General features: G+C 39.7%; 2 protein-coding genes across 8 annotated transcripts in view; one reads left to right on the top strand and one right to left on the bottom strand.

Moving 5' to 3' along the window:
- Positions 1–8,870, top strand: part of OTUD4 (OTU deubiquitinase 4) — a 60,040-nt gene extending 51,170 nt beyond the window's left edge. For all 7 annotated transcript variants that reach the window (XM_027117090.1, XM_027117089.1, XM_027117091.1 and 4 more), the window contains 4 exons: positions 199–337; positions 847–1,107; positions 2,398–2,438; positions 3,869–8,870. In XM_027117090.1, the coding sequence (XP_026972891.1) occupies positions 199–337; positions 847–1,107; positions 2,398–2,438; positions 3,869–5,080 (1,653 nt within the window). In that variant the 3' untranslated portion in view covers positions 5,081–8,870. The remainder of the gene's footprint in view (positions 1–198; positions 338–846; positions 1,108–2,397; positions 2,439–3,868) is intronic.
- A 2,781-nt stretch (positions 8,871–11,651) lies between these two features.
- Positions 11,652–19,588, bottom strand: part of ABCE1 (ATP binding cassette subfamily E member 1) — a 36,408-nt gene continuing 28,471 nt past the window's right edge. Inside the window, exons 17-18 of the mRNA XM_027117080.1 lie at positions 14,882–14,993; positions 11,652–13,313 (exon numbers count right to left, since the gene is read on the bottom strand). Coding sequence (XP_026972881.1) covers positions 13,266–13,313; positions 14,882–14,993 — 160 coding nt within the window. The 3' untranslated portion in view covers positions 11,652–13,265. The remainder of the gene's footprint in view (positions 13,314–14,881; positions 14,994–19,588) is intronic.

Below are 19,588 nucleotides of genomic sequence, written 5' to 3'. Positions count from 1 at the left end.
GTCACTGGTTAGGATCACATTTGTTAGTATGGAATTTTTAGCTACTGTGTTTTTTTCTTTCATTTCTAAGACCAGAGAAAGACCATTTATGTAGAAACCACAGGTGTGTAAAAGGCAGGCAACTCAAGGTACCTGTGGTGGTTGAATTAGTGTTAAGCAAAATGAACTCTTGTCTTTTTCCACCCCCTCTCCTTGAAGAAGCCAGCAGAACATGTGTGTCTGTCCAGTCCAGCTCCCCTTCTGGTGTCCCCAGAGGTACATCTAACTCCTGCCGTGCCTTCTTTACCAGCCACTGTGCCAGCCTGGCCAAGTGAACCTACAACTTTTGGACCAACAGGTTAGATAAAAATTTAAAAAGTTCAGTGAATCAACCAGCAAAAGCCTTCCGAGTCTTGAAATTCTTGAGTGTGAGCTTGACCTCCGAGCAGGATTAGGTGTGTGGAGCCTCCCGGAGCACTGCCCTGCTTCCAGCTTCGTGTGGTGCTCATTTGAGGTACGCCCTCACAGCCTCGGCAGCAGGCGTGTGAGCTCCGGTTGCCCGGTGCTGGCAGCACAGTTTTCACCCCCGTGGGCCAGCTCTCTGCCAGGCTCCGTGTCTTGTTCATAAGAGCTGTTATTAGAAGATCCTGACTCAAAGCTTGTTTTCTGGGGGCTTATTTCCTCCTTTGTGTCCAGGAGCATGTTTGGTTGACATTAGTACTTCTTTAGATTGCTTAAACACACACCGTTTTACTAGCTATACAATTTTATAGCACTCTTCACCTTTTAGCTTAATGTAAACTTACATTTGTAGAGAATTATTTTTACCTCTTTGTAGCTTTTGATTCCTTTCCCTTTCTTTTGTAGGTGTCCCTGCTCAAATTCCTGTTTTGTCAGTGACACAGACTCTGACCACTGGACCTGATTCTGCTGTGTCCCAGGCTCATTTAACACCCTCTCCAGTTCCTGTGTCAATACAGGCCGTTAACCAGCCCTTGATGCCTTTGCCTCAGACACTGAGCCTTTACCAAGACCCACTCTATCCTGGGTTTCCTTGTAACGAAAAGGGAGATCGAGCCATTGCACCACCTTATTCACTGTGTCACACTGGGGAGGACCTGCCTAAAGGTGAGCTCCTTCTCCGAGTTCAGGTTGATTTTATTTATCAAGTACTGGTACAGGTTCAGTGAGAAATGTAAGTAGAGGACAGAGGTCATGTTGCTGAGTAAGCCAAAGGACTTGCTTGGGGAGGACAGCAGAGGTTCAGCTGTTAGCCACTCATCACTCCTGTTTCAGCTTCTGTTTGATTGGTGTTTTTATATGTTTAGTAATATATAAACTATTATTTATAGCAGCCACCCCTCCCCTTACTCCCCTGCGCCTGTCATTTTTTCAAAAACATTCTGGGGCTTCCCTGGTGGTGCAGTGGTTGAGAGTCCACCTGCCGATGCAGGGGACACGGGTTCGTGCCCCGGTCCGGGAAGATCCCACATGCCGCGGAGCGGCTGGGCCCGTGAGCCATGGCCGCTGAGCCTGTGCGTCCGGAGCCTGTGCTCCGCAACGGGAGAGGCCACAGTAGTGAGAGGCCCGCGTACCGCCAGAAAAACAGTCTGAAACCATTTTGAATTAAATCTTAATAGTGTTACTAACCAGATAAGTAAACAGTACTGAGTTTTCACATCAGTGGTTTGGTGTTTGGAACTACTCATATTACTTCATCCATGAAAAAAATGTAGAGGAGAATGAATAGAAAACATAATAACTGTCATTATAGTACTACCTGCAATAGTATATATTTTTTAAGGAATTCTTTTTAAATTCGTGATTTTTTTTTTTAAAGTTTAGTTTCCAAATTTCCTATTTGAAAAACTGAAGGAGTAATGTAGTGACTCTCTGTGCTCTTTACTTGGATTTTTGTGGATAATTTTCTGTTATTAGTCAGTGGTTTGATGTTTGTGTCTGTGGGTAACCGGCTAATGTCAAATGAATACCTGAGCTAGTATTATCCTACTAATCTTGTTAATGATTTAGGTTTATGTTGATTTTTACTCTTACCCCCAACTTTTTTATTTCATAATATTTTAAACCCCACAGAGAAGTTGAAAAGGAAATGCAGTGAGCACCTGAGTTTTTTTCTTTGCACAGATTTAAGTTTAGTCATAAAAATCTCAACTTAAGCCATTTTGGGGCACGGCTGTTAGACTAGATAAAGCATGTTGAATCTGGAATTACCCTACAGTAACAGAGTCTGGTTTTGGTTATATTACAATTTTTAATATATGTTTTATATCACAGGCTAGAGAAAAACAATTCAAGTAGGCAAAGTTGTCCTTAGAACTATATATCCTTTGAGGGTAATGAACAAAAGCTTTTTGTGAATGTATCATTTTAGTGAGTGATGATGTTACTTATTTTCAGATAAGAACATTCTTCGATTCTTCTTCAATCTTGGTGTAAAGGTATTTACATTTTGTCATTTTGAAGTTATTTTAAGTTAATACTGTTTTAAATTATTACCATTTAAATAATCTTAACTCTTATCCTGTTGGTCAATAACCTAAGGTTTACTAAATCTCATTAATTTAAGAAGTAACATTTTCAGTACCATATAGTTCGTTTTTGGTGGTGATTGCAGCTCCAGTATTTGCTTGCTTTTTCTTTTAATTGGCAGTGGTTTAACCCTGTGAGTATATTCGGGAAACAGCCTAGTGGAAGTGCTCCTGTGAGGAATTAGGTGAAAGGGCTGGGTTTGAAATTCTGCTCCTGCACTTCTTATCTGTATGGCCCTGGGCAAGTCATTGAGGGTGTCTGAGCCTGGCTGTCTTCATTTATGGAACGGGGAGGATGCTCTTCTTCTGTCTGCCTCAGTTGCTTGAAAGGCTGAGAGGAGGCCACCCGTGGAAGGTGGAGCTCACTAGCAGAGCAGAGCTCCCTGTGGGAGGTGAGCAGCCTGGAGATGGCTTGTCTTAGAAAGGGCTGGAGAACTCTGTTCTCATCAGGGCGGTGTTGTCTGCTGTCTTGGATTCGTTTCTGTGGCTTCTGGACTGTTAATACATGAAATGAGGTGCCCTACTGTGTGTGGCCTATGGACCAGTTCATAAAAGGAGACTTGATTAATTTCTCCATCTGCTGCATTCATGCGTAGTTTATATTTATCTAGTTAATGTTGGCTGTAGCTGATTGGTTAATTAGCCAGTTGTCTGGTAAATTTTTCTTCGTGTTTTGGTGTTCAGCTGAACCTCTTGCAGGGGAAGGATTTGGAGTACTTCATTTTCAGTATTTATCCTTATCTGACTAGAGGTCTGACTTTAATCCTTGCAGTTGGATTGCTCAGGGACCTCCTCTGACTGTGGAGTCCAAATGTTGGGGGTCACCTCCTTCTGTACCAGCGTTTTCATGGTAGAACACGTCTAGACTAGGTAACTAGTTGGCACGGGGTCACACACTGAGTTAGTGGTAGAGCCAGAACATGAATGAATGCAGGTCAAGCTAAACAGCCAGTGATCGAGAGACCGGAAGTTGGAGGCTCAAGGGCTTGATTGATGGTGGTGGTCTCTGAGATCTGTATCACCCCAGATCACTTCTGTGCAGTTAGATCTAAAGGATGGAATTAATGATCATGATAATCTGTAGGTGGGTTCATTACTCTGTCTCCTTTCAGACCTCTGTAGCGGGACTTGGAGTTGGTTTCAGGGTAGGAGCAAGGAATGGAGTCTCATAGCCGTGACTCAATTTTGTAATTCCTTTGCATGTTGTGTATCAGAGTGATCTAGTATTTGGACTGCAGTTTATGGTCTTTGCAGGCATGAGAAACTTGTCTTGAGCCCACTCTGAACTTCTCCCCGCCCCCCGTATTGTTTATCTTACTGGTTTTCTTTGTCTTTTGTAGGCATATAGTTGCCCTATGTGGGCCCCGCATTCTTACCTGTACCCTCTGCACCAGGCCTACCTGGCAGCCTGCAGGATGTACCCAAAGGTCCCTGTCCCCGTGTACCCTCAAAACCCTTGGTTCCAAGAAGCTCCGTCTGCTCAGAATGAAAGTGACTGTGCCTGTCCGGACGCGCACTTCCCCGTGCAGCCTGAGGCCAGTGTTAACGGTCAGATGCCACAGGCAGAGATTGGACCGCCGACGTTTTCTTCAACCCTGGTTATCCCTCCGCCTCAGGTGTCTGAAAGTCACGGACAGTTGTCTTATCAGGCCGACCTGGAATCTGAAAACTCTGGGCAGCTTCTTCACGCTGAATATGAAGAGTCGCTGAGCGGCAAGAACATGTTCCCGCAGCCATCTTTTGGACCGAACCCATTCTTAGGCCCGGTTCCCATCGCACCTCCTTTCTTTCCTCATGTTTGGTATGGGTACCCTTTTCAGGGATTCATAGAAAATCCAGTAATGAGGCAGAATATTGTTCTGCCCTCTGATGAGAAAGGAGAATTGGATCTGCCCCTGGAAAATCTGGATCTTTCTAAAGAATGTGCTTCAGTTTCAGCAGCAGACGAGTTTCCCGAGGCTGGAGGTGAAGACACCCATCCTCTCCCTGAAGCCAGTGTGAGTGAGCACGGAGGCCAGGTGGAGCAGTCATCCCAGACACCTAAGTCAGAGCTGGCGCTGGCTCCCGTCCCTCCTGTAGCAGAGGGAAAGGCTCGTCTTCCCACTCCGGTCCTAAACAGAGAGAGAGAAGCTGTGCCTGTTGAACCTGAGCCTAAAAGGACCATTCCGAGTCTGAAAGAAAAACCAGAAAAAGTGAAAGACCCTAAGACTGCTGCCGACGCGGTCAGTGGGGCCAGCTCTGTGGACAACAGGGTGCCGAGACCAAAAGAAGAGAGCTCAGAGGATGAAAGCGAGGTGTCTGACATCCTGAGAAGTGGTCGATCCAAGCAGTTCTATAATCAGACTTACGGAGGCAGGAAGTACAAAAGTGATTGGGGCTATTCTGGTAGGGGGGGCTACCCTCATGTGAGAGGGGAGGAGTCCTGGAAAGGGCAGCCAAGCAGGAGCCGAGATGAAGGTTATCAGTACCATCGGAATGCCAGAGGACGGCCCTACAGGGGGGATAGGAGGAGGTCAGGGCTGGGAGACGGCCATCGCGGACAGCACACTTGATGGTGTTGCTGCGGCATTTTAGAGCAGAAGCCCTTTCTTAGGTGGAATGTTTCTGAAGTCTCTGAAAAAAATAACATTAAAATAAAAACCCAAATTGGAACTGTCTCCTCCCCTCCCCCTTTACCCTCACTCGTTCTGGACAAGAGATTTTGGATATGCGTTTAAGGGGGCAGGTGAATTCCTGGTGTTGCCATTTTTCTTCGTTCAAAATCTGTCTATTTATCGGGTGACTGCCCCCATAAAAAGTAAGAAATAAGTTTGTTAAAGTATTTTTTATAAACAGCTTAATATAAAACATTATAGATTTAGTGTTTGATTTTTTTCCTTATATAAGTTTAATTTTCAAATGTTGGAAACGTGTGCTTTATAGTGTTTACTAAAGTGACAAAATACATCATTTGACACACTATAGATTCCAAAACATAACATTGCACCAAATAGAAATGTATATTTTATTATGCAATGCCTTAGTCATAAACTGGGCTCAAACAATTCTTAGCCTAAAACACTGTTGTCTTTTGAAATGCTTCCAACCCAAAGGCCTTTCATCTCAATATCTGTCAAACTTGAATAATGTCTTCTCTTTAATATTACACATAAGGCAGCCTATTAACCTGTGTCTTAGAAATGTTGTATATAGTTCTTTTAATATTCATAGGGTATATTTTTGAATTTTGGTGAGTATTTGTTGAACTTGAGATTGCATACAAGAATAGATGTTTAAGAAATAATAGGAAATCTAATGAAATGGCTGTTTCCACCAAGAATTCTTAGCACTGGTGTAAATATCATGGTGCCTACTCGAAAGAAATGTAGATGCTATGCATTTTGAAAATAATCTGCATCTGTTAAAACTGCAGAAGTTTTTTAATGCCACTTTAACACTAATGCACTGACAGATTTAAATATTTTGTGAGAAGAAATGTTAAAAATTTTTAGCTTGACAGGTTTCTATAGAGTTACTGTGTTTCATTTTTCCCTTTGCACCACACTCAGTTACGTGTACCACTTTACATTTGCATGTTCAATTTGTCACGGCTGGAACTATTGTACAAAAAAGGATGATTGTGACTTTGAGTTCTTCTAGAGGATGCTGCTAGACAGTGGATTTGTTTGCATTTAATAGCTTGTCACCCCTTCGGTAACATGTCTCTGATTCTGCTTCCTTCCAGTCTCTTGCAGTATTCACTAGACTTTCCCTTTGCATGTTGCACTCTTTTCCCATTTGGAGATTTGATTCTCTGAATTAACACAGTATTCATTCATCTGTGTTACTATGTAAAAATAACTGTAGCTTATATTTCTTATTTGTACATACCAATGTGAAGTTCTACCCTTTTTTATGTTCTGCTTTGATCAGGAAGTTTTGAGTGCTATGCAAATAATGTAGTAATTTCTCTTTGCATGCCATGTGTAATATACCTAGCCAAAAGTAGATTTTTTTTTTTAAAGCAATTACTTTAAAAGCAAATACAATTCACTTGAATTTGACAAACTGAAGCAGATGAGTTTTCTGGGTTCTCTGATAACCTACGGGAATGTTTGGATGCCAGCTAGGCTCAGTGAATCTCCACTGTACTGTAATAATGGTTATTTACCTCTGTGTTGTTTTAATTACCTAATGTCTTTGTAACTGCTGATTTGAGTAGTGATTAGTGTGTAGATGTTTTGTAACATAGGATTTTAGAGAGCACTTTGAAAGATAACATTTTATTATGATGGTGCTAGGTAAAAATTTGTAAAGACTGGGATGGAAAAGAAAAAAATTCTTGAGAGAACCTGTTGAATTTCTGTTGTCACCTTCTAAGCTAGAACAACTGGGGAAGGTACTGCTTAAGCAATTTTTTTCTTAGTTAACATCAGCAGTTGTTACGGAATGAGAAGATGAGAGGGTCCTCCACTTTCAGCTCATGCTTGTATATGTAGGATTAGCTTACCTGATAATTTTAATGAAAATTACATTAGATATAATGACCAGATTTTAAAGTTCAATGTAAGTTTGATCTCAGGAGTCCAAAAGAAATCGCTATTTCCTGTCTCCTTTGTTTTACTGACTGGGATTTGATCGTCCCAGTTTCTTCTCGAAATGTTTAAAAATTGGATAGGAAAGAATACTGTTTATTTCTTCATTGTCGCTCTGTCTTACCTCAGTTGAGTAACAGAATACTCTGTAGTTCCTGAAGGAAATGCCGATTTGCTTCCTGTTTCCCATACTTACCTCCAGGACATGATGGAAACAGTGCTGAAAGAGAACTTTAGCAGTTGGTACTTTACTCAGTGACCTCTGGAATAAGAATAAAAGAACTGACTTTGGATTATTAGTTTTAAAATTATCTGTCTTTACGTGAAGGTCAGTTTTGTTTTTTTTCCTTTAGGCTTGTTATCAATATGTTAGTCCAGGGGTTTTGCCTTATGCTGAGGTCACACTAGGGCCAAGCAAGCTTTTGTCCTCCTTCGTTTTAACTGAGTCGTATGGTATGTTGACATGAGATAAAATGTTTCAGAGAAAAGCAAAAGCTTAGAAGTGAGAATCATTTGTATTTTGAGTTGGAAATTATGGAACTTACTCTATTATGATACACATTTTGAAGAACAAATGTTTAGAATGACCAAAGCTCACCTGTTCTTTTCATTTTAGTTGCTTTTGCTAAACTTGATTCCAGCCCCTTTCCTTTTAGCATTGTGTATATTTCTCTTCATTTCCTCTCAGATAAATCTTCAATTCTTGCTCCACATACCTGTTGGTGGCAGGATGCTAGCATCTGTGTGGTCCTCATCCTGTTTCCTGGTAACCTGTATGTTCATTTTCATGGCTGACCTAAGCTCAGACCCTGCCTTGGCCTGGCAGGAGTAGGTTTTCCCTACTGATACTTTATCGTATTTGATGCAGACTGTATATATTCTTGCAGTGTGTTTCCTTTGTGACTCAAGGTTGAATAATGCCTGTGAACTGCAAACTTGCTTATGATTGACTTGGTGCAATAAAGTTCCTTTCTAACCATTTCTGGTTTAGAAAACATTCAGCCATCCTAGAAACTAGCAATATTTATTTATGCCTCATTTATTTTACCTTAGTCTTTCACTTATGGGTACTAAGCAAGGTCCATCTTAGTGTAGCTGAAGAGACTACATATTTGCATATTTGGCTACACTATTTCTGTTTACTGTATTTTGCTTCCTATTTAATGTCTAAATGCTATTGTGTTGTTTCCAATCTTAATGGCTCAGTTCCAGTGTATCAATTTCAAAGAACTAAGGTTTTGCTACTAGTGGCAGCCACTTACTCTCCCACTAATTGGGATTTCCCACTAATTTAGGTTTTTTCCTCCCCTGAAATACAAATTTTAGAAAAATCCTACAAGAGGGATGGGTGCATGTCTTAATGCTGGGAAACAGCGACTTTGGGGTTGAATTTACTTGAATGGATTAAAAATTGCATTGTTACAGAGCTAGAAAAAAATTTATGTATGAAAAATGATAATAGCCTTACACTGAGTACAAATAATACTTAAAGCATGTGAAGATGTGATCATTTGTGATGTTACTTGTAAAAAAAAAGTATATATACATCTTTTGAAGTGTTGAAAGGAAAATAGTACTTTATATTCTTTATCATATCACTTTTTGTAAGTGTTGAATATATTCCTGTTTATTTTTCTATGTTCTGTTTTGTAGCCTTAAGAAGTGTTTCAAACATATCTGAATGTATAAAATAAGAGTAAATGCCCTACATGGTGTGATGCTGCATTATATATAAAACTGTGTGCATATATTAAATTTTGTCCCTTGATTCTGCTTGTGATTCTTTGGCTCTAGGGCTTTAACTGGGTAATATAGCATATAAACCTTAAGAGAAATTTAAGTAAACTCCTAAAATTAAGAGTTGTTTGCCATGGTTTTTACCCAGTCAGAAAATCTGGTGTGTGTGCAATTAAACACCACCCGGGCTTTATCATCTGTGAGGTAAGTGCTGTTCTTTTCCCTACGGTACATGTATAATAAAACGGGGGTCACGCAACTAGTAAGTGGTAGAATTTGAATTTGAACTTAGCTGAGTGGTTTGAGAGCTAGTCCTGTCATTTTTCTCAGCAGTCAATAAATGAAATGGGGATGTGTAGAATAAGAATAATTTATAAATGACTCCGTTTTTTTAAGTTAAATAAAACACAAAGTTTTATTTGAAAACGGAGGTAGCAAGTATACTTAAATACTTTGAAAATCCAAGTTTCTTAAGGCTGTATTTCTTCGTTAAATCAAGTTGCCTAAGAATATTGCTAGTCAATACTCATTTAACCTACTCTGGACTTTCTCCGAGTGGCTTTCTCAGGAAGCAGAGCCTGAAACAAAGGCTTCATTCAGCACAGGGTTTGAGAGACAGGTGACTTAGGTGCAGGGGCAGCAAGCTGGGAGGGGGTATCCCAAGCCCTATAGGCCAGTTTGGGGCTGCCCGAGAAGGTGAGTGAACTATCACAGAACCTTGAAGGGATCAGAAGGAGGAAGGAGGAAAAGGGGGAAGCATTTCTCTGTTAGCTGTGTTGAGTGCCAGCACCTCTTCCCACGGAGTTGATAGGGAAGAAAGCAAGATGTCTGCTGATAATGGCTGAAGCCCTTGCAGAACTGGCCACTCGATGTGGATGGATAAGGTGAGACCAGCTGAGCAGTGGGCCACAAGAAGTGTCCCATGCCGGGTTTCTTTAAAAGTTTTCAGAGAAAAGCAGAATGGTCTACTTTTCATTTTGAGTATATTTGTTTTACTTTCACTTGTTGACTCAAGTGCAGGTCTAGGGAATGATATGAGGATGTAAATAAACTGCAAAAGAGAAAGTAAACACAACTTCCCTTCACGGACCATAATTTATAAGCTTTTCCAAAAGTGAATCATGCACTCCTCAGAATAGTGAAGCTACAGTTGTTGGTATGAACATCAAGAGTTTTCTAGATCCTCCGAGTTCAAAAAATTCTGTAAGCTAGTTTCATTTTTAAAAAATAAATTTATTTATCTTTGGCTACGTTGGGTGTTCGTTGCTGCGCGCAGGCTTTCTCTAGTTTGCGGTGAGCAGGGTCTACTCTGCGTTGCGGTGCACGGGCTTCTCATTGCGGTGGCTTCCCTTGTGGAGCACGGGCTCTAGGAGTGCAGGCTTGGTAGTTGTGGCGCATGGGCTTATTAGTTGCTCCGCAGCACGTGGGATCTTCCTGGACCAGGGCTCCAATCCGTGTTCCCTGCATTGGCAGGTGGATTCTTAACTACTGTGCCACCAGGCAAGTCCACTAGTTTCTTTTAAATGAAAACCTTGGTTTTGGATTAAACGCCTTTGGGTAGAGTAAGAAACAAAGTAATGCTATGCCTATCTAGGGATGTGCCTGTTACTGTGTAACTTAGTTCTTTGCAATTTTCTATGATATGTTCAGAAATCAGGAGCCAAAAATGGAGACCAGAAACCAGAGGGCACAGACATGAAGCGACACTAATGCTCTGCTCCACGAGAAGGGACAGATGGTCATTGTTGCCAGTCTCATTAGCTGAAAACTTGTAGATACAGGAGACAGACTTGGGCACATGCAGGGTTGGGAGCTGGAACTATCCACTACAATCTGCCTGTATTACCCTTTCCTCTCACTAAGCTCTTCAGTGCGCATGCTGACTTGTCTCTGACCTGTGTTCTGGTTCACATGGATTTTCTTACCATTTTTATCATTACAGGTGCTCCTTTCCCTGGGAGCTGCCTCCTTCATGTAGCTCCCACCCAGAACTATTTCTCTTCTGAACCATGTGGTGCTCACAATACACCAGGCACTGGGGTTGAGGGCTTGACATATGTGTATCTAAATGAATGAGTGAAATTACAGAACCAACTAAGTAGTTATCCATTCTTTCTACAGAAACAAAGAACCTCTATGTAGATTCATTCCTTCGATACAGTAGGCAAACAAATGCCAGACACCAAACTGTACACTGAATCTGTAAGCGAGAGAGAAAGCACTGGACGACTTCAAGATGCTATGGTGTAAAATCAGGTTAACTTAAATTACATACATACACTTTTTGTAAAGACCGCTGCACACTAGGTTGACTATAAACAATTTATATGTACAAAATTTAAATTCAAAAGGTAATGGCTGTATAATATATGTCTCCTTTATTCCCTGTTCTTAACCATCAAGTTATCCTTCCCAAAAGCATTAACTTTCTTGAGTATCCTTTTGTGTATTTTAGTATTTTGTATATTTTCATATAAACAGTGGTGTATTATAATAAATTATGTTGCACCATGCTTTTTTGCTTAGAGATTTTTTCTAATCAGGATATACTGAGCAGTTTCATTCTTTTCAAAAGCTAACATCTGCATTCATGTATTTGAGTTGGTAACAGATTTTATTAAAAAAAACCTTTTCCTTGTGTTAACAATTTTAAGTCCTTTTCTACTGCTATACAAAATTTTAAGTAACATGTAAATCTGTTTTAAAATTTTCATTTACATGCAAAATAATACAATTGATACATATTTTATCAGCAGTAAGTAGAAAGAACTGTGCTCTTATAATACAAATATTTTAAGGACGTAATACAGAATCAGTAAATAAAAACAGCGTTTGTCTTATTTTATTCGATACATTTGAAATAATGATTCACAAATTTAACCTATCTTTAAAAATAGGCAATACTTATTTTAGTATAATCCCATTTATGTACAAAACAAACCCTTTACATATTCACAGTTAAGTGCACAGAAAAAAGCATGAAAGGATATATATTATTAAACATAAACACTGGTAACATTTGGGAGAGTAAAATAAAGGGAAATCATAACTCTATTCCATATATTTCTGTAATATTTGAAAATTTCACAACAGACATGTATTTATGGATTACTCAGATAAAGCAATATTTTTAAAAGGTCTAATGTGGCTTAGTTAAACCATACTTTCTATCCACTGTTTGCATATTAATTAAAGCTTCTATTGTTTCAAGAAGCTCTAAAAGTTTGTTCAATAATTTCTAATTTTCCTAAACTCTTTTCCTCACTTGTAGTATAAGTTAGTTCCAGCTCAGCGCATTAGGCAGAAGTATAATTGAAAGTGGTTTTACACTACAGGTATCCCACTGTTCAAGAAATTTGGATAAGTCTTTAGAACTCCAGCTACACACTATCCAAAACTAAGAAAAAAAAGTCAAATAATATCCTTTATATCCAAACCTGGAAATGAATATATTTGGTACCAAGGGATACTCTGTATTGCTATCTGGGGACCGCTTTGCGTTAATGTTGCCTTTAGGTAAGTGGCTCACAGTCCTTGGCTGCCCATCAGAAATCTCTGGAAGTTTAAAAATACACAGATGCTTAGGGACCAACTAAAGATTTTGAACCTGTACTGTATTTTTAAAGGAAACAAATATTCTTTAAAATGCTTTTTCCAAAATCTTGATCAGTGATTACATAAAGGTATGTTTATAGAATGACATTACCTTGAGAATAATTACAGAATATAGAATCTTATGAAATGCTACATCTAATTCAGAGTAAAGTTAGGATTTATTTTTGGGGGGGGGGGGTGTTGAAATGATTTTTTTTGCTAAAGATATTCAAAAGCACCAAAAACATTGTCAACAATGCTTAAGTCGGTAATAGTCTTTTCCCAGCAGTGGTGTTCTGTGGCAGATAATCTTCCTTTGAAAGTCTAAACACATTGACAATTTAATGCAAAGACTGAAAACAAATATATATAATCCTGATGTTTATTTATCAAATTTCATCAGTGGCATCATCGACCGTCTTTTAAAATAAGGGCAGTTTCATTATAGTGGCATACCTGGCAAACCATGTAAGTACAGAAACCTTTTTCAAGATTTTTAAAAGGGGGCAACACTGCTCAGCATTTGGTACCTGTACAGCTACTGAATATCTTCCCATACATCATGAAAACTTGGAGGTAATTTGTATAGCCTGAAATGTCTTCATTTTAGAATGTTACGCACAAAAAGGGCCTTATCATCAAGAACAGAAAAGTGGCATTTGCCGTATTCAGACTACAATTTAAAACACAACTGGATTTATGTTACAGTAAGTAAATTATACTTCAATCTCCAGAGCATGTGGGACATAAAACCTGATCTAAGTTTTATATGACAAAAATCCCAGTAAATGTTTCTTTTAATAAATGGCTTATCGATATTCTCAGATTCACTCTAATCATCCAAGAAAAAGTAGTTTCCACTCTTCTTTTGTTCTACATCCTAAAAAATAAAATAGAGAAGCAATAAAAATCAACACCATTCTCCTATATGTAAGGGTAGGGTAGACTTTCACCTGCAGAATTACTTAGCAGTGTTTCTAAGTGTCTATACAACCTCTCTGCACTCACTGGCTGCTTCTGGATATGCCTGGTTCCACTACTTAAAGGCAAGATTACTATCTCTGCTACCCATCCCTACTGCCTGGACAACCTTCCTGCTGCACACCTCACACAAAATTCCATTACATAAAATACTTAAACATATAAAATTTTGTTATATAAAATACTGTTTCCAGAAAAACTATTAAATTCCATTTTCATCATTTTAACTTTAAGCTTCTGGTAAAAAGGTATCACTGTCAGTTTGAGAACTGCCTATTACACAAAAAGTATATAAAAATAATTTTTCCCAGCACTGTTTACAGACTGGCCAGTAATGATCCAACTACCTACTTGCCTAGCTGCTTGCTCCCTTATTAGGACTGAGGTATGACTGTCTAGGATGAGTGGATATACAGAAAATGATAAGTGTACCTGGGGACTGATCTAAGTCTCTACCCAAGAAAACTACAACACAAAGTGTTTGTAATGCTTCAGAAGAAATTCTTATGAAAATTAAGCTGTGCATAATAAGTGTTCTAACATTTAGTTCCTCTCTTCTGCTTAATATGCTTTTCAAAACTGAGAAAACTCTTCAAATTTAATTTAAAACTTGCCATTTCATTATCCTGGCCAGAGAGTAAACATTTATAAACAAAATATACAGTGAAGGCTAAAGGCACCCAGATATTATGTTAGATGCTTAAGAATACATGATGTGCACCATGTCTCTGCCTTCTAAGAGGACACATTTTAGTAGCGAAGCTAGAGGAGTACAAATATGAAAGGACAGTATGTGTAACATACTTCTAAAGCTTCTAAGTATTAAGGAGGATGGCTAGAGGGCCATGAAATGTAAGCAGCATTTTAAAGAAGCACTGCAGGGATACCAGAAACACAGAAATGCTTTTTTAGCATTCATTTTTCTTTTTTTGAGAGATGAAGAAATGACTTATCTTCTAAAAAACACACATTTCACAGACTGTATCAAATGTAGGGTGCAAAATTATTTTACATACTACAAAGAAAAAACAACCACTGACAAAATGTTTTTTCATTGTTTAGGATTTAATGCTCATTGAAGAAGTCTGTTTAGACTCTTAAAATATGCATTTTAATCATGTGTTGCTCTTCTGCGTGCACAAAAAGAAAATGTGTAAGAAATATTAAGGTATTTGTAAAAACTTCTGTTTCAAGTGTAATCTTTCTGAAGACATTAAATGGCAAACTCAACAGAAGCAGTACAACAGTGGGTGCAACTCAAACAGACAATGCAGCAATGGCAGCTACATCACAACTGCTGCCTATCAGACTGAAGTATGCCATCAGATACTGAAATGTGAAAAACATGAATCTTAGAATTAATGAAATGACATAAGATTTTAATGACACAGCCTTCCATTTAAAACATGCTTTTCAGTTATTTACACCGAGAAGTTATCTGTGATTTAAGGTGATTTTTCTACATACCTTAATTGAATTGAGTTTGTTTATTCTTGGCCTATAGTTGTTTGGATCTCTTCTGAATGTAATTTCAAGCTGAGACAAAAATTTATTCATGCCAGCCAAAAGTGTTTGAGGACTAGGGGAAAAATAAAATCTATCAGTTGTGATTGAATTTTACCCCCCCAGTTTAATTACTTTTTTACGATGAAGAGTATTACGAATCACTGTTCCCTCTAATTCCCCAATCATAAGTCATCTGGATAACAGTATAGTCACAGTACATTATAAAGTCTATATTCAGAAATGTCTTTGCTTGGACTATGTAGTTTGTTTGGCTATATTTTTATGCAAAACAAACATAGTTTAAAGTGCTTCTGATCTGGAAAGAAAGTCAGCGAGAAGTACTGCTTTAGAAAAATAATTTAAGAATTTCAAATCTAAGATATTTAGGGGAGAAGAGAATTTAACAGAAAAGGTAATATTTATGTTAGAAATTAGGCACAAAGCAATATGTACAACATAATGGTGTTTAGTAGTAACACCTTTTAAAATTTCTATACTTTATTCATCTTTTCTCACCCAAACTAGTTCTTAAATCATGTTAAGTCATATCATACATGTGGAATTTTAAGCATTTTGTAAATACAAAGGGAGAATCACTATTTGAATAGCTTTATATAGTCTAAAAAATTTCCCTAACTCTCAAAGAAGTTATGTTATTTTCAGTAATTGATACATAAATTTTAAATAGAAAAAAAAAAGAATTCTAAGAAGTTTAGTACTTCTATTCCTTGGATGAATTATTCAAATAGCAAATCCATTCCTCCCTAAACCAGCAAACATTGTTGGTATCACATGAACTTGCTGTTTTTACAGGTCAAATGGCTGAATATCAGGAATTTCATACAGTTCAACCTAATAAGGTTTCAGCACTAAAAGTGTAAACAATTTCTCATAAAAAAAAATTTCCCATAAACCAGTGTGAAAGTTCTTTATATTACAAGTACTCTCAATCAAGCCAATAAGGAAAAATGAGAGAAAAAGGGGACGGAGGAGGTAAAATCATTCATTTTTAACTCTGCTGTACATTAATACCAGATATCTAGGGTGTAGTGAGCTTTACCACTAGCGGTGTAAATGGGGCAAATCATGCATCCAAATAATGGAACAGACAAAACTGAACCTGAAAGAAAAGGTGAGGGGCCCAAAGCTCCACATACTTATTCCCCTGGGTCAGGAGTTTACCATAGTCTAAAAAACGCTATTCTACCCAGGGCCATCCAGTACCGAATATGAATAATCTTGGGAGTTACAAAATCACTTCTAGATTTTCTGGTTATCTCTTTCCTTATTAAAAATGAAAACAGTATGACTAATGTCTATATGTTGATTGGAAATTTTAAAATAATTTTCTGGGGAGATTCAAGATGGCAGAGAGTAGGTGGACGTGGAGTTGATCTCTCTCCACGGATGCATCAGGAATACATCCATAGATGCAACAATTCTCACAGAACACCAGCCAAAAACTAGCAGAAGACCTTGGACACCGGAAAGGAGTATAAAGATCCCTGCATAACCGGGTAGGATGGAAAAAAAGAAGGGAGAAGGAGAAGAGGAAGCCGGATGGGACTACATCCTGGGGCAGGGGAACTGAAGCAGAGGAGAGATTCCCGAATTTGGGGAAACCTCCTCTATGATGGGGAAATTGATTGGGACAGAAGGGAAGCATCTGAGGCTGCTGGAAGAGGGTGAAGCTGCTGATCCGTAGCAGACAGGACAGAGTAAGAAATACACAGATGGCCCATACAGTGGCCCTACGTGACCCAGACTGGGACGTGTGTTCACAGGTGTGCAAGGGGGCTGGGAGCTGGTGTGTGGGGACTGGAAAACAGGCCCAGAGCAAGAAGTGCTGTTGGCTGTGGGAAGACGGACCAAGGGGACAGGAGGGAAGAAATCCGCAGCAGGGAATGCCTATGGAGGAAGACTGCACTGCCATGGAAGCAGGGCACTACTGCTGAGTCCCACGCAGGGCCATTATTGTAACCTCTCTCTCCCCACATATCGCTGCCTGCCAACGACAATAAAAGAAGCCCGCTCAGGGCTGGCTCTTGCGTGCTGGCTGTGAGACATAAAAAAGCCCCCTCAGAGCTGGCCCTCATGTGCCTGCTGCCAGGTGTCGGAAAAACCCCGGCCAGGGCTGGCTCTCAGGTGCCTTACGCTGGGCGCCGGAAAAGGCCCTCACTAGGGCCATATCTCTTGAACCCATGGCCGCCGGCTCCCCTGTGCATTTGGTGCCGCTGGGGCTCCCGTGATCCAAGCAGTCATACCACCTCTGCACCCGGTCCTCACAGGGCCAGACCCAAGAGCTCCAAGGCAGCCTCAGGACCAGACTCCTGCAGGCAGACCACACGCAGAGGTGGGGATAAAACCAAAGCTGAACCCCAGGGACGGGGCAACTAAGGAAGAGGATGGAAAATCTATCCACTGGCAGCACAAGCTGCAGATTAAATCCCCACGATCAGCTAGGAAGACCCTGCGTCTATGGAACATCTGAGTAGACCAATGAGTGTTCCCACAAATGAAAACAGTCCAGCTTTGGCAACTGTGGACTTTGGGGGCAGCACACGCAGGAACTGGGCCACATCAGAGCTGGAGGGGTCCCCAGGCCCACAGAAGGTCCAGAGACCAGCCCAGAGACAGAGGAGGGGTTCCTGGGGAGGTGGAGGGGGGCTGTGGCTCACAGTGTGAGCAAGGACCCTGACAGCGGAGACCCCAGGGAAACAATTATTACTTTTTTTTTTTTTTTTTTTTTTTTTTTTGCGGTACGCAGGCCTCTCACTGTTGTGGCCTCTCCCGCTGCGGAGCACAGGCTCCGGACGCGCAGGCCCAGGGGCCCAGCCGCTCCGCGGCATGCGGGATCCTCCCGGACCAGGGCACGAACCCGTGTCCCCTGCATCGGCAGGCGGACTCTCAACCACTGCGCCACCAGGGAAGCCCTACTATTAATTTTATTATGTTTTGATTCATTCTGTTGTTGGTTCTAGCTTATTTTGTTTTTGGCTTGCTTTACTTTCTTTTTTTGTTTTGTTGTTTTAGATTTTTATTTAGTCTTTTGGGATCTCTGTGTTTTATAACATATTTTTATCTTTTTTTTGGTATATATTTATATTTTTACTTTGCTTTTCTGTTGTTCTGTGTTCTTGTCCCGAATTTTTTTCTTCAATATATATGTTTAATATTTCCATTTCTTCTTTGCTTTTCTGTTGTCCTATGTTTTTCCCTTTTTATTTTACTATTTTCTAAATCATTTTTATAGGTTTGTTCGGTTTCCTTGCTTTATTATTCAGTGGGTACACTGCTTTCCTTTTGTTTTTTGGTTATGTGTTTTTGTTAGTATTAATCCTAATTGTTTGATTTCATTTTTGAATTGTGCTATTTGTCTGGTTTTTCTCTTGCTTTTTTTGTTTTATTTGGCTGTTTTGGTTTCTTTTACATGTGTGTGTGTTTCCGTGCTTCTGGTTTTTTTTGTTTGATTTTGTTTTTACCATTTCTCCAGGGTTTCGTTTGTCTTTTTTTTTTAAATACGTTTTCTATTTTGTCTTTTTTATATTTCTGTTTCTACACTGATTTTCTGTTGTCTTCTTTCCCCTTTTTCTTTGTTTTTTTAATATCATTTTTGTCAGTTTGTTTTGTTTCTTTGCTTCATTCTTCAGTTGGCACTCTGCTTTGTTTTGGGTTTTTGTCAACTTTCTTCTTAATTGTTGATTTCGTTCTTGGGTTCTTTTGTTTGTCTGGTTGTTCTCTTCCTATTTGATTTACTTGGCTCTGTTTTGTTTCTTTTGTGTGTGTGCATGTTTCCTTGTTTCTGTTTCTGTTTGATTATACTTCTTACCATGTCTGGGGTTTTGCTAGTCTTTTTTTTTTAAATCCCCTTTATTGCCAGGACGACCGACTTGTGGGGTCTTGGTCCCTTGAACAAAAGTCGGTTCTGAGGCTCTGGATTGAGAGCAACGAGTCCAGGATGCTGGACCACTACAAAATTCCCAGCCCCAGGGAAGATTAATCTCTGAGAGCTCTCACGGAGGCCTCTATCTGAATCCAAGACCCAGCTTCACCCAACTGCCAGCAGCTCCCAGTACTGGACGCCTCACAACAAACAACAAGACAGGAACACAAACCCACCCATCAGCACACAGATTACCTAAACTCATACTAAGCTCACAAACACCCCAAAACATACCACCTGACACAGCCCTACTCATCAGAGGGAAAAGACTCAGCTTCACCCACCAGAATGCAGGCACCAGTCCCTCCCATCAGGAAGCCTACACAAGACACTGGACCAACCACACCACTGGGCAGAGAACAGAAGGAAGAGGAACTACGACCCTGCAGCCGAGGGAAAGGAGACCTCAAATAGTGTAAATTAGACAAAATGAGAAGACACAGAAGTATCTTACAGGCAAAGGAGCCATCTAAAAACCCACAAGACCAAATAAATGAAAAGGAAATAGGCAAACTACCTAAAAAAGAATTCAGAATAATGACAGTAAAGATGATCCAAACTGCTGGACACCGAAACAAGAAACATTTAAAAAGGACCTAGAAGAACTAAGGAGCAAACAAACAGTAATGAACAACACAACTGAAATTAAAAACACTCTAGAAGGAATCAATAGCAGAATAACTGAGGCAGAAGAATGGATAAGTGACCTGAAGACAAAATGGTGG

The sequence above is a fragment of the Aethalodelphis obliquidens genome, unplaced genomic scaffold (assembly GCF_003676395.1).
Source record: "Aethalodelphis obliquidens isolate GAN/ISIS:26980383/991018 unplaced genomic scaffold, ASM367639v1 scaffold17, whole genome shotgun sequence".
Lineage (NCBI taxonomy): Eukaryota > Metazoa > Chordata > Mammalia > Artiodactyla > Delphinidae > Aethalodelphis > Aethalodelphis obliquidens.
This window is presented reverse-complemented; position numbering and strand designations above follow the sequence as displayed.